Source organism: Oreochromis aureus, linkage group 12, assembly GCF_013358895.1.
Source record: "Oreochromis aureus strain Israel breed Guangdong linkage group 12, ZZ_aureus, whole genome shotgun sequence".
NCBI classification, from domain to species: domain Eukaryota; kingdom Metazoa; phylum Chordata; class Actinopteri; order Cichliformes; family Cichlidae; genus Oreochromis; species Oreochromis aureus.
In genome coordinates, this window is record NC_052953.1 from 23,779,326 (window position 1) to 23,794,424 (window position 15,099).

At 41.9% G+C, this 15,099-nt stretch overlaps 1 protein-coding gene across 1 annotated transcript in view; it reads right to left on the reverse strand.

Annotated features, from left to right (window-relative positions):
* Positions 1 to 15,099, reverse strand: part of mctp1a (multiple C2 domains, transmembrane 1a) — a 132,140-nt gene that overhangs the window by 43,124 nt on the left and 73,917 nt on the right. Inside the window, exons 8-14 of the mRNA XM_039621225.1 lie at positions 14,620 to 14,750; positions 13,695 to 13,881; positions 8,062 to 8,155; positions 3,417 to 3,519; positions 2,920 to 3,022; positions 2,240 to 2,341; positions 1,711 to 1,785 (exon numbers count right to left, since the gene is read on the reverse strand). Coding sequence (XP_039477159.1) covers positions 1,711 to 1,785; positions 2,240 to 2,341; positions 2,920 to 3,022; positions 3,417 to 3,519; positions 8,062 to 8,155; positions 13,695 to 13,881; positions 14,620 to 14,750 — 795 coding nt within the window. The remainder of the gene's footprint in view (positions 1 to 1,710; positions 1,786 to 2,239; positions 2,342 to 2,919; positions 3,023 to 3,416; positions 3,520 to 8,061; positions 8,156 to 13,694; positions 13,882 to 14,619; positions 14,751 to 15,099) is intronic.

A 15,099-nucleotide genomic window follows, 5' to 3' on the forward strand; every position in this document is an offset into this window, starting at 1 on the left:
AGCCATCGTAATACAGCTCGACAGTTGCATCTTTGACCTCACTTTGGATTCACTATTACATCACAGTACTTAAGAGCACCCTGAGGATGCCGATGTGATGACTCTACTTAAACAGCAATATATGTTTTGGTATGGATTGGCCACCTCTGCGAGCTAACTCACAGTGTTTGTTTAACTCTGTTATCCTAGTGATGAAGTTTAGCACAATAATAAAATAAAAAGAAAATCCAAAACAGTCCCTGGATTCTCCTCCCTGGGCGTTCTCCAGGCATTTGGCCAGAGATGAGATAGAACTGGCTAACTGCTGTCTCCCCCTGGGTTGCCAGCCATTCAGGGAATAGCATAACAGCAAGAACGCCAACCACCCAATCAGGTCACCAACAGGGGAAAGTGCTCCCACAGGAAAAAAACTGTCGCTTCAGTTTGCACTTAAAAATATTCCAGGGCATTCTTTTACTCCTTGGGAAATGGTGTGTGTTTTAATGTGTGTTGAAAGTGGGTATATAATATGTGTCTGCAAAACCACAATTAGGATTTTCATGTGTTGGGTGGCTTCAATTTATTGATGCTAGCTGATTTGAACTCTTTTCCACTCTGTATCAATATTTGTTGCCAAACTATGGTTATGGTTACTTTGTGTCCACAACACCAAGAGTTCAAATCATCCATTTGCACATTCTTCAGCATGTTTACTTTATGTGCATGTTATACTTTTCTTTGCTATAACACCAGATAGGGATTATTAATTTTTTATTATGTCAATCCCAGTCTGTAGTTATTTCTTCGATCACTTATGAAAGTGGATAAGTTATCGGTTATGTTAAAAACCATAATTAGAATTAAATCTTGTCTTTGATGACAGGCAGCATGTGTGTGTGTGTGTGTGTATTTTATGTTATTTTTAGTGTGTGTCTACTCATTGAGCAGCAAGCAACAGCAGGGGAGCTGCTACCACACAAAAGAGTCCTCATGGGGCAATCCCTCCAAAGCAGCCAGTGACATCATCATTGCGAGACGCTGACATGGGTCATCTCTGCGAGTCAGGGGTGAAATGGAGATAAAAAAAGGATTCTGCACTTGGGAGAAAAGCTCAGAGTGGGCCAAGATGGGAATCATCAGAAAAAGCAGAGGCAGAAACAGTGAGGAAAAGAAGGGAATAGATGGAGGGCTGACAAAAGGGTGGTGTGGGAGCTGGTGTCTGTGTTGTGCTATGTTAGGCAGGGCTGTGCTCGGCTGTGCGTGGTGCAACACTGACTGCTGAGCCCAAACGGTCACTCATATGACACGTCTGATGCGGGCCAGCCCCTACTATTCATCTCTTTGTGGTGCCGCCACACTGAGCAGCGTGACAATGAAGTGCAAAGCAGCAGTGGCAAAGAGGGCCAACTATAAGGATGGCCAATCTACTTATGCACCCCAGAGCTGACAGCTTGACATTTCTATTCACCACTCAGAGTGGATGCGAGGGGGTAGAGATGAGAGAAGAGGGAGAGGAGGAAAGGGAGGAGAAAAAAAAAGAGAAACAAAATGCTGTTTTTCCTTCAATCATCCTGTTGTATCTTGCCCACACAGTTGTTGTGCTTTACAAGATGCCACTCACCAGGGTTGTTGGTTTTGCTTCAGACAGTTAAGCAGAATAGGGGGTGCGGTGGTGGACACAGATAAAAATAAGGCGGAGTGGTAGAAGACACAGTTTGGCTCATGATGTACCTGCTTGGACACTCGAGGCTCCTCCTCGATATACTTTTGCTCAATAGGAATCAGCGTCCTGAGACCAGCCTTCACCTGGAATAAACACAAGCGGCGGCGTGAACCGCAAATGGTGAGAGAGAGATCAGTGTATCTTGATTGTTTCAGATCTTTTTTTCTTAAACAGACTGTGTAGTGGCACAACATGGCAGCACAAGCATAGAGCGTGCCCCATGTCAGAGGCTAGAGAGAGTGCGAGAGAAAGCTGCAAGATGGCCACTAAAGGGACACACACAGCGATGGTGAATGGGCGAACAAAAGCTGCTGAGAGGGAGTCTTCGATAATTAAAGCCAAAACGAGGATGAGGGACAAGGGACGAGGGATGAGACGGGAAGCGAGGGAAGGGGGGTGGCAAACAGAATAAAGACAACAGCAGCGTAGAAGAGGGGGATGATGCTGGGGAGAACAAGAGAGGATAATAGGGGGTGGGGGGCAAAATAGAAAAAGAAAATCGGGGAGGAGGCTCAAAAAAGCAAAAGAAAGACTTACAGCATTAAAAATCACGTCTATTTCGAGAAAGATGACCCCTTTTGTTGGCCCTGTCAGCTCCTTGCTTTTCAAGGCGTAGGCTTTGCATTCTCCATTTTGGATCTGTGGGAGAGGGACATGACAGGCGTCTGTCTGGCAATACCCGGCTGAATCGGCTCCCCGGGCCACCTTTGAACCCCAGCTGCTGGCGCTGACAGGGAACCCAAAACAACTGTGGCAACTCTGACAAGTACCTGTTCATTACCCACTGCAGCTCAGCTCTGTCAAACAGAAATTAACTATCCTGGGGAATCGTACTGTACAGCAGAGCACGGGTATATTATACACACAGTTCCTTCACAGGCTTTATTTTTATGAATATAAGACAGATGCTTCTGTCTATATATACATGTTTTTTTCAAATGACACTGTTCAGTGTCTCCATCAGTGTCATTTTCATATCGTCTCTCATCCCCTAACTTCCGTTCTTCACATCTATCAATCTCTTCTTTCGTCTCAGCCTCTCTTCCATTTTTTCTCGCTCCTGTCATCTCTTTCTCTTTTGCGAAATAATAACAGTGTCATAAGTAAAAGCTGCAGAAAATAACCTCTGCTCTTTATATCTCATTTTCATTTTTAGTTTTTGTTTCCCAAGGGAGGCGGAAAAAATAAAGAAACACAGAAACAAGCCTTTGACTCACATTTAGTAAAGGAATAGCCACTTTTCCCAGGAAGTCTGCACTTCTGTCTCTGTCCTCATCGTAAACGGTGACCTCAAGTACCGAGTGGATGTCCTTCACATTACTGGACGATACACAAAGACAAATACCAGTGGTGCACATACTGAAGGAGCATCACGAATAGGCTAAAAACTGTATAATAAAACACAAGATATTACAAATGCTTCACATTTCCTCATTACTTGTCAAAAAATATAAACAGACTTAAAAAAAATAATATCTATAAATTGATTTCCTAGTAAATTCATGAACACATAGAATTGAGATGATCACTGCTCAAAATGGTCCAGAATATATTTTTAAAGTAGCAAATGAGCTGGTGAAAGTCACAAGAAAAACTGAATAATTTATATATACTTTTTTCTTTTTTAATGAAACTGTTTACTCAAGGATACGTGTCACTTTTTTGCCTGCATGCATGAACGTGCAGACATACGGGCACTCTTAAAGTCACTCACAAAGTGAAGACCTTGTTCCACTCTGGGTTCAGGTTTTTGTAGACGGTGTGAGTCTGCAGCCGATCGTTACTCAGCTCCACTACACAGAATGGGTCGCTCTTACCTGGCAAGCAAAAATAAATAAAAATAAAATTAAATATAAAGAGAACAAAAAGAAGGAAAGAACATCCTTCTTAGTGAAAAGATAAAATTTGGTTAGCTTGAGGTCTTAAATTGAGAATCTTAAGTAATTCCAACAGCTTTTGTTTATCTCAAATACCTCATACTGTTAAGACATATACTGTAGCATCCTTCCCTTATGTCACACGACAGCTCCAATACCCTGGACTTATCAGAGCTGTAATGAAATGATTCTTTCATTTTTAGCCCCAATATTATACAACAGTATATCAGTGTAAAAGCTGTAAGCCATTTCTATCAGCATCCCGGCTACATGGACAACTAGAAGATAAGCTTCAGGACGACTGCGCCTTGGGCAGTCACGAGGAAAGGGTGAGAGAGAAAAGCGATAGAGGACTTTGAAAATGGGTGGTGCGGAGAACACAGAGGTCGAGGTGCTCTGAAGGCCCGAGAATTTTTGAGCTGAACATAAAGGCAGCCAGTCGCAGAGCGTGAGAAACGTAGCTCCTCCGAAGACAGCAGTGAGGGGAGCAGCGGCACGATGACACGAGTACAAGCAAGCATATAATGTCAAAACTATATGATGAATGAACAACAGAGAAAACATTTCTGCATTTTTATTTGGAGAGATGAATAAAAGCAGTTTTAAAAAGATTTCTTAAAAATGATTCAAACTGAAATAGATTAAGTTTGAGGACTAGCTGCGAAGCTGTTTTCAAGTAATATTTTACGGCAATTAAAAGTAAAAACATACATCCAAATTTGGATTTATTATACGAAATGAATCACGCTGAAAATTAAGGATCACAAATGAAGGAGTGCTGCCAAACTAAAACTTAAACACACTTATCACTATTATATGATTTAGTATAAAGAATATTCATAAATGCTAATTAATTCCAAGAAAACTTTACTACAGTTATGCAACTGGGTAGAGAGAAAGTGAGAGAGACCGAGAAGGAGCCGCTTCCTCCTCTTGAGGATAGCACACTGTGCTATCATAATCAAAACCAGTAATGTCCTATATATTCCCGATTTGTTTACTAACATCTCACACTTCAAATTCTTTGTACACAGAAAACAGCGAGACCGGCTCCCTGTGCTTGCCAGCCCACCTACCTTCAGTGAACTAAAAAAACAACAAAACTCTTAATTTTGACTTTGATCATTATGTTTTATTAAAAACTGTCGGGAGCCGCTGCGAATGTTTTTTTCAAACCTATCACTTGAAAAGGCTGGGTCATTAAGTAAAAAGACGAGAGAAAAAAAAATCTCCCTGGCAAATTTCCAGGGAAAGTATTGGGAATACTGAACACTGAAAAGCAGCATTGTTGCATAATAAAACTCGATAAAAAAGAGATTGAGTTCAAAGCCCCCGAAAAGTGTGTGTCCGCCTGTGTTTGTAGGCCATAGGAAATAAGTGTGTGTATCTGTGTGTGTGTGTGAGTGCCATCGATTAGTGTGATTTTCTCCAAATGTTGTGACAAGGGCAGGACATTTAGTGGGCGTGCAAAGTAAATGTCACTGTGATCAATGCCGAGGCAGAGGCGTTGCCTTTCATATCTGTTTGTGGCGCTCCATTGATGTAGAGTGTTTCAAGTGGATATTGACAGCTACGACTTCTACAGAAAACAAGATACGTTAAAATAGACAAAAGAAAAAAGACTCGGGCACCTGCTTCTCAGTGCCTCTGTTTACACCTCGCCGTCTCTCTCTAAATGCAATTGTTCTTTAAACCAAAATTAAATACGGTTGAAATGATTAAACCAGTGAAAAACTTCTTTTTTTGCAGAAAATCTTTCTTAATAATCCCAGAGTGTCCATATCATTCACAATTATAATGTCATTGCCACAGACCAAATCTGATTAAATCTAGACGCAATCACCCAAATTAGGAGATGGAAATTATTTCTGCAGAAGTCCGTCCCTTCCCCCCATTTTCTCTCTAATATTCTATTTTTAATGACACGGCAGGCTGTGTTGCTGCAGAGAGCCAGTTGTTACTGATGGTGAACTTTCACCTTACTGGCCACCAGCACCAGAGGCAGCTGTCTTAACCAATTACACGCTCGGGTTTGAGCGCCACTCAGTGATCATCCAGGTAATGTCTGAGTAAAGCTCCCCCACCACCACCACTACCACCACCACCGGGGTCCCGTCTCTGTGACAGTGGCGAAGGGTTTGCAGCAAGAAGTGGGCTCAAATTAATTTCAGAGTGCTCTAAGATAAGTGGCGAATGGATACAGTATAGAAAACGAGGAAGCATACTGTAATTGCCTGAGAGAAAGCTTAGAGTCAGTGAGAAGTTTAAGGTTGTAGAGGGAACACACGACGCTCTCGTGCCCCTGAATTATCACAGTTCATTATAATTCATACTTTAAAATGTAAACCAGTGCATTACCATGTTAATTTTAACAGGTCACTCAATATGAGCTGCAATATTTACCAACCATTCAAGTTGATAAATGTAGACTTCCCTGGCAGGGCTACACATTCTGTGTCTCTGGTGATGCTGCTGCTGAAGGTACGCGCATGCATGTGTGTGTGTGTGTGTGTGTGAGTGTGCGTCTCACTATTGAAATGTTCTAAGAGTATAGCATCCACTCAGAGGGACAAGAGCTGGCAGACAAAAGGGATTGTTGGTTTTAGAGACTATTTTCAGTTATCCTACTTGGGCTAGAGTGGAGCTACTCCACAAAAACACTCCAATTAGAGAGAGAGAGATGGCCAGAGAGAGAGCGAGAGAGAGAGAGGGGAGGAGTAGAGAGAAAAAAAAGAGAGAGAAGAGGAGACGGGCTGGCTGAATGGGAGAGAGATGGTGAACTCTTTCTCGCTCGCTGACCTCCTCTCTCTCTCTCTTTTCCTGTCTCTGTCTGTTTGTCTGTCCTTCTGTTTCTCTCTCACCTTGCTCCTGACCCTCTCTTGGTCTGCGTTGTTAAAATGGGGTGTTCATGTGGTGAGGGCTCTTATGTGGCTCTTACAGAGCTATTGTTTCTGCCAGTGACACGCACACAAGCGCACACACACACACACACACACAGCATCAGACTCAAAACAGGCATAAGCAATTTAAAAACAACCCCTTTGCCTTGTCTGTCATCAGTATCAGTCCACTGACTGTGGGGTTAGGCTGCTTCTGGAAATTAAAAGATTTGCTTTTAAGTTCGAGAGCAATACAAATTTAAAGGCGTTTTTACATTCAACTGTCTTAATTTTCAATCTCTCTGGCTATGACAAAAAAAGTTGTAATGTTGAGTGTAAAAACATTTCTCCCATGAAATCAATTTTTTAAAATTTAAATTGCTTTTAAACTTTTTTTTACTTTGCTAATCTAATTAATATGCATCCCATGTTATAACGTCCAAACTATTGCAAATGTTAGATACCAGTCCAACCTGAGCACATGCTAAGTAAAATATTACCGCTAGTACCCAAGGCATGTCATATTTTACTGTGAAGTGAGTCTGTTGCAATAATTTCAAACCTCTGCAGGCTATAGAGATACTTCTAAAAAAAAAACCCCATGTTTTCAATGACTGTATCAAACCGGCAAAGACAAATTGAAAGACAAACGGCTAATAAACAATCCACAGTTTTTCTCTGTTTATATTCCGAGAGGAATTCATGAAGCTTAGCCAAACAAACGATGAACTCCCCAATATGGTCGCAGAGCAAATTTATGCTCCAAGTGAAATACAAGAACCAGGGAACCATTTGGCTTGCACTCTGACTGCTCCAGCCGCTCCCTGCAATAACCCAAAATCAACCAGCTCCGCGCTCTGTGTTTGCTAATGGGACTATGGATGTTTCAAATGGAGTAAAACTCAAGACTCTCTTTCTCTCTCTCTCTTTCTCTCTCTCCATCACACACACACACACACACATGAACTCTCACACACATATTTTCTCCCTTTACTAGATAATACAGAGTGAAAAACTAGGCCTGTCCACTGTAGACCTAATTAAAAGTAAGAATTAATGGAGAATGGAGGATTCGGAGAGAGCAAGCAGAGAGAGCGCGGGAGGAGGGATGAGAGTGATTTGTTGGTTCAAATGTGTACTTTTTCTCTATTATTCAAATGAGCAGCCTGCATCTTTTCTAAAAATGCAGAGACAAATTTAGCGTCCTGCACAAAGTAGACTTTAACTCTCTCTGAGGAGTCTCGTAAAAGATCATCCCTTAAACAAAAATTACGCCCTGACTTTATCTTTGGTGAGATTTATGGCAGATTGCTGGTGGAGGAAACTGCTGTCTAGATGCGAACATTATGCAAAAGTTATTTAGAGCAAAAGATATATATTTGTCTTGATAGTGTCACCTATCAGATGTTCTAGCAGTGTTCACTGTGATAGCAGAAACAGAAATTGCAAAACATCAGCAAAACTTTTTAAGTGTATAAATATATGAGCATGAACCTAAGTTAAAAAAAAATCTATATATAGAAACTAATTTATGAAAATGTACAGCAAATGAGGACTACAGAGGGCACAGCACTGTTGTTTGGACTACAGGTCGGTGTCTTACCTGTGACATCTGCTGCCATTAAGCCCTCCGCCCTGATGACCTTAACTTGGACCACGCCGACATCTTTCAGGTTGTGGAATGACCTCCAGAGGCTCTGAAACATCCCAGAAACAGGGGTGAAAGGTCAAAGAGGATGGCAAATTAGCACCGAAGTGAAAGGCATGTCAATAGCCTGACATTTCATAAAGAGAGGAAAGGGTAGATTATGTCCTTTACCAGCCTTTATTTGAAAATGTAGAGCTGGCATTTATCGAGTCGGGTCTAGTGGAGAAATGGCTGGATTTAAATTTAATGAAATAGTTGTGCATGTCTTTTTGAAGTGTTTCCTAACTTTTTACCTTTAAATGTTATGATTTTACAGAATTTTTCGTTAAAGTAGAGGAGCCGTGCAGAAATGACAGCAGCAAACAAAAATAATAGGGGTCTTTCATTTCAGAAACATCTTATTAAGTAGAATAACATCAAAGTTGTACAGATTTTAGCATTGCATACATTTATAGGAAGGGAAATTTGTGGTAAGAGTTTGTTACAATTGTTACTGCACAACAGTTTTTGCTATCTCAAATGCAAAGACATTTATACTCTGTTTTAAAGAAAACTAGCTTTTTATAGAGCAAGAAGTTATTCTATATGGATAATGTGAAAAGAAACAACAACACTGAGATCTAACTGATATTAATGTGCCTCTTTTGTGTTTGCTTCATACAGAGAGATGGGGAAAAATATGATAAAACATAATGTGCTGAGGAAACATAATAGGTGACGAATGACTTGCAGGCAAACAGAGCACATGAAGTCTACAGTGAGAAGGGATGCACTGTATGCACAAAGTTTCAATAACCAGGACGAGGATGACTGTGTAAAAATGAGTCTGTAAATCTCACGAATAAAGGGAAGACCTGTGGAGATCATCGGCCGCGACCACGAGGCGTGACCAGTCGCGCACGCACGCAACCACAAAGTTGTGCTTTTGTTCACACCCAGATTCTCAGGTATAAACACATGCATAGAAAACCTACACTCGGGCCAAATTGAGTAGCATGTCGGCGTGTCTTAAAAGCAGAGTGGAAATGCACTTCACTTCAATTTATTTCTCTCTCTCTGGCAATAACCCCTTCCATCCCCAAAGGAGTAATTATAATTTAAATTTCAGAGTCAGGGCCAGGCTACAGACTTAATTCATTATTACCAACTCTGTCAGACTCTGCCTGTTTCCAGCGATATCATTGTCCAAACGCTCTCTAAAGGAGATGAGAGGGGAGAGTGTGCGAAAGAAAGAGAGGGGGGAGAAACAGAGTGCGCAAAAGAGAGACATACAGAAAGAGAGAGCGAGAGAGGGGACAACTCTCGATTTTTAAGGCACGATTTCTCTGAAGATACAGCTGCTTGTTGTGATTATTGGTGAGCAGCAAAGAAGACAGAAAGAAAGAGGGGAGAAAACAGTCGGCAAGAGGGCATGTGGGGGGCGGCAGAGGAAGAGGCAAGGGCAAACTCATAGCTGAGCAGTTTGTGTGTTAGAGTTCAAACAGTAGCGCACGCCACGATCGGAATGATCCAGCTGTTGGGCTGGGGATCGAAGATCAATACTTTTTTGGTAATGATCAAAGTGTGCCCATAGCGAGGCGTATTAATAAATGGCACAGGGGTCTGGACATTAATCTCTGTAATGTATCCAGTTTTGACTTTGTTTATTGGTCAGATTAAAAATTGTGCTAAAGTCAGATTTCAATCAAAAGCAAATATTGTAAATACGTGTGTGCTTTCCTCTCAATACACAGATCTGCAAAAATGGTATGAGACTAAATGACTTCTTTAATGTATTGATGCTGAGACTCACCCCCCAAACGTTCCTATGTAATTCAGCCCCTCCTCCCACCATACGGACTCCCTGAGGGGACCTTTAGAGTTCAGCCTCAATCCGTGATTGGTAGAAAGAACACACCCAACCTCCACAAGGATTCAAATCCTCATCAGAAAGACAGACAGGAATAGATGACTTGGATAGACAGGTAGAAAGAAAGACAGAAAAGAGGCCAAGACCGACCCCCTCCCCTACCCCTAGTGCCCCACTTATGGCTCCATCCACACCCTCATCAGCTCGCAGGTGGAATTATGGGGATAAGGAGGAAATGAAAAAGGAGGGTGGAGAAGAAAATTAAAGGACACAGAGTTGGCTTTCATAAGACAAACCCCCGCCCTGTCTTTGACTGACATCTTGTCACTGTGATGTCTTCTTCCCGTCTCTGTCGCACTCCGCAGACACATAAACACACAAAATGAATCAGCGCCGGCACAGGCTTATGACTCACTGTCATCTTTTCAGCATGTCACCTTTCATCATCACTGCATAACATTTCACAAACACACGCAAACATATATACATGGTTCTGATTCGCTCTGATTTCATGCAAGGCAGCTGTAGGTTTTGGAGTCAAGCGCCCCAGTAGCTGTCCACTAACTTCACATCTGGCATCAGCTCTAGCAGCTCTAGTGTGCTTCTGCACAACCTGCACAAACTGAAGGCTGCTGTAAACTGTCTCCATCCCCAGAACCTCCTTTATTTTAAGAGTCTCTGCCAAAGTTGCTCTTTGCTCATCTCACAACTTAGCGCAGCCCCTTATTTCACTTCCTGTCCAGGTTGTGTCCTTTTGCTTCACCTTAGAGCAGTGCTCCAAAGTGGGTCGAAGGGTGTGCGCGTGTGTGTATGCATGCGTGCAACACAGCACATGGGGGTGTGTGGTGAAGTACCACCACTTTAGTGGAGGTCACCATGTCCTCCTCCTCTCATCCACCCATCTTGTGGCCAACTCAAGCCCATTAAGAGCCATTAGTGTGTGTGCTACTTTGCCATCATAATGCATAAATCTCTTTCTCTCATTTTCCCTCTCTGCCTTCATCCCTTTCTACTTCTGGGAAACAGTAATTAGGGATGAAGGAAAGGTTACAGTGAGCAATAGAACGTCTAAGGTAGTTGCCTATGAGTGAGTGCATTGCACCATGTTGCATATCTCCATTGTCAGTTGCATTCAAATTAGTTGGCACAGAAAATCTTGTCTATTCATTTACTCGCATACATGCAGAAGCAAGCGCACGCAGGCACACAGTGACCTGGCACAAACACAGACACAAAAATCTATTACAATTCAGAAGACATTAATGAGCTCAGTGCTATCAAAATGTCCCCGCACTCAGGTGTCTGTTATCGTATTTCATCAATGGCCACAGATTGAATTGGGAAAAAAACAACAACAAAAAAAACCAAATTCAGCACAGTGACCTCATTGCAGCCATTTGAGGTGCGCGCATAGCGTTTGTGTGGAACAAAGTGACAAGGACATTTCCAGTTTGGAACACAATGATTCTCTAAAATGAAGACAGTAATATCACCTTAAAAACTCTGGATTTGCACGTAGGTGTGTTTGCAATCCACTGCTACACCTAACCTTAAAGTTATCTTTTGTGCGCCTTTTCATCATGAGCAGAGTGTCTACGGTGCCGAAGGGTGCAACAAGCGGAGGATTTTGACTTTTCTTATGAAGGTATCTGCTTTTCAAAGCTGCGATTCCCTGCCATTTTATTAGTTACACACAGGTAGACACTTTTTTTTTTGCACATGTCCATACACGTGAGCTTGTTTATGGCTAGCAGTAGTGCATGCTTTGTGCAGGCTTGTGCTGGACAGCTGATTTTTCAAGCAGATAATACCAGTCGGTAAAAATGTGCCTACACATACACCTACGCCTGCACACATCCACACATGCACACACTGGGCAGATTAGCAGGCTTTGAGCAGCACTGTTATGTATTAGTGGTGGTACTTGGTCTTAGCAGTGCTCTTTGATAAGGTACATCTTTATTAAATTCTCCAACTGAAAGACTGCCAGTCTGAGGAAAAGGAATATGTTAATAGGTAAAGACCATTCAAGTCTCCAAACCGACCTCACCATGCCCCTCCATCTGCAACCCCCCACCACCTTCCTTCACCCTCTATCTCGCCATCCCTTCATCTAACAGGAGCCATAGCGGCAACAGACAAAGAACTGAGGTTGCTGGGAGAGCAGGAGAGAAATGGAGAGAGAGAGGAGTAGGAGAGAGAAGGAAGCAGGAAAAAGAGGTAGGTGAGGGAAGTAAAATGTGTCGCCTTCAACCGAGCAGAAAAACGGGGTCTGCATGAGTTGTGAGAGAGGTGAAATAGCTTTTTCTTTTCATTTTACACGCCTTCCCTTTTCGGCGCAACCCTCACCCTTTACCCCTCGCCCCCTATTACACACATTCAGGCAAACACACACACACATACACGCACCCATTCTCCTAGCCCTCATTTTGTGACTGTCAGGAGAGGCACAGCATGTTTGTGTCTCAGTCCTCGAGCTCCCCCCTCTGATGTTGTGTGGTTTCTGCAGCGCGTAGCAGAGCGGTCGACCTCCCGTGGCTAGCCAATAAGGCACCGCCACGGTTATGTAGGTCGTGGCACCGATGTTCGGCAACTGGAGCTTAGGCACACATTGAAAGAGGCAAACACACACCAGCTAGGACGTACTACTGGGTACCAGTTCAGATGCAGAAATCCAAACAAATTGTCTAATCTCACAAGTACAGACAGCCCCGGTGAAAACACACACACACACGTATGATACACCCACCCGTACACAAGCAGATCTGTTTAAGTCAACATGCGTTCCAACAACTCGCCCAGACAATTAAATCCAATAGGTCCCAAAAATAAATAAATAAATCAGGGTGAATCTCAAATTAACCAGTTAAGCAAACAAATATCTTACATATGGTAAAATGAAATTTTACAGTGAAACAAATTTGGCTGCAGCACTGAGAGATAGCATGACACATAATTCTGTTGATGGACAGAGAAATGTCCCCTGTGTGAAAGCTGTCACTGTATCAAATCCATTTCAGTGTGTGTGTGTGTGTGTGTTTGCATCAAGATGTAAAGATGACAGGGTGTGAAGGGTTAACTAGACTAAGACAAAGACACAAAACCATTGTGTTGAGTGGAGGGCCTCTGAAGCAGATGGGGCCTTAGGGCTCTCTCCCGCTTGCTCGTTGCTTTTCACTTTCTCCCTCACTGTCTGTCTCCCTCTAGCTTAATGATAACTGGCTTATAAGCTCGGACATTTTCAGCCAAACGACTGAACCCGCTTGCACTGCTTTCTTGACCTCTCAACCCCCGTATCCGTTTCTGTATCTCCTGCTGTGTTGCTTTCCACATCATCTAACTATAAATCAAATCTAAGCACACTGGCTTGTAAAAAAAAGACATCTTGATGAGAAAAATTACTCTTCACAAAATGTGAATGGAATGCCTAGCTATAAATGTATGAGGGAGTCAGGCAGCCTGACTCATTGTAACAAAAAGGATACAATACAGGTCTTTGATTTTGCAACTTGGACTCGACAACACAGTCATTCATCCACAAACAAAGCCACGGTGTCAGGTATATGTCTATATACAAATACCTAGAAGTATATGGATATAGAGCAGCTCTGATACTGTAATTTTTGAAAGCTACAAAATGGGTTATTAAATTTCTTTTCTTAAGCGCTAACATATTGTGTACTTTCCTCACAAAATTATTAACACAATCAGAGCTTAACCTAAGCTCAATATAACTCACATATCTCTGCTTGATCTGGTGCCGCTCGTGCGGGTCATCCAACATGTTGACTGACAGGTCTGAGATGGAAACAGCAGCAGAAGCAGTGAGTGTAACCAGCAGCACCAGAACACCTTCACCTTCTTCCAGTGCCAGGTCCAATTTGTGCGTATGCTCTTTACTAAGAAGCGACAGGTCAATGGTACACCTAGAGAAAAGAATAAACAGACACAAAATGAGAAAATTGTAGACTTTGTGGTGAAACTGACAATGAAACATACTGCAGGCCTTATATACTAAAAGAGAGAAGCAAAGTCATGTTCGGGTTTGTGTTTACAGAAAGAAATGTGTCTAAATTACTGCAGAGCGCCCATGAAATAACAGAAGAATACAGAGATTCTCAGGTTTCCTTTGTTTATTTTTTATCACCTCACTAACTGAAGTTAAGCATCACTTAAGAAGCAAACATCTTGTGTAGGATAAAAGCAACCGATGGAAATTCAGCCAAAGCTGACACCATTAATACCTTTTAGAAGACACTTGAAAGCATCTTCTCTTGATTGAATTGATTTCCTAGCATGCCTTTAATATATCTACAGCTAAAACAGAGGCAGGCCAACAGTAATTGCTTTACTTGGGTCAAACAGTTTAAAGCAAAGGTTTCCTCAAGTACCTCCATTCTGATGAAAGACAAGGGAAAGAAATCATTCTCACAATGAAAGACTGTAGGGCAGTATTTCAATATGCACAGGATTGAGATGCTCTGCAATAATCTATTCTGAGAATTAGGCAAATAAGACAATTGTGTACTAAAACTAATCCTTACTAAAATGCAGCTTTTATCAGCCTGAATAAGCAGTAAGCCTTAATCAACCATACCATTAAAAAAACAAACAAAAAGCAAACAAAACAAAATATCCAGAGGTTCCTGTAAAGACCATCGTACCGTCCCATGAAGTCGTCCTTCTTGCCAGCATCTTTGTCCCAGACTGTAATGTCCACAAAGCCTCCCTGCTCATCATACAAGTGGAAATCAAACTGTTCTCTCCACTGAGGGTTCAGCGTTTTTGAAATTGTCTGAAAAAGAAATCAAACAAGGAAATTCACTGTGCCCATGTGTCCATTTGTTAATATGAGCTATAACTTGTTAGATAATATATGAGCTGGAACCGCTATCAAAATAAAGAGAGATAAATAAATAGTATAAATAAATAACTAGTAAAATAACGAGCATAAAAAAACTGCAAATATGCATGCAGAAAGATAACACACAACTGATTTTTAAGACTAATACTGATATTTGTTAACTGGAAAATCTGGCATTCCAGTATGGGCCAGTAATTCTTCTCACAGACATCCCTAGCATTTGTTACATGTAATTATTTATTTACTTGTTTACACTCTGCCAAATTCTGCCCAGCTGGTT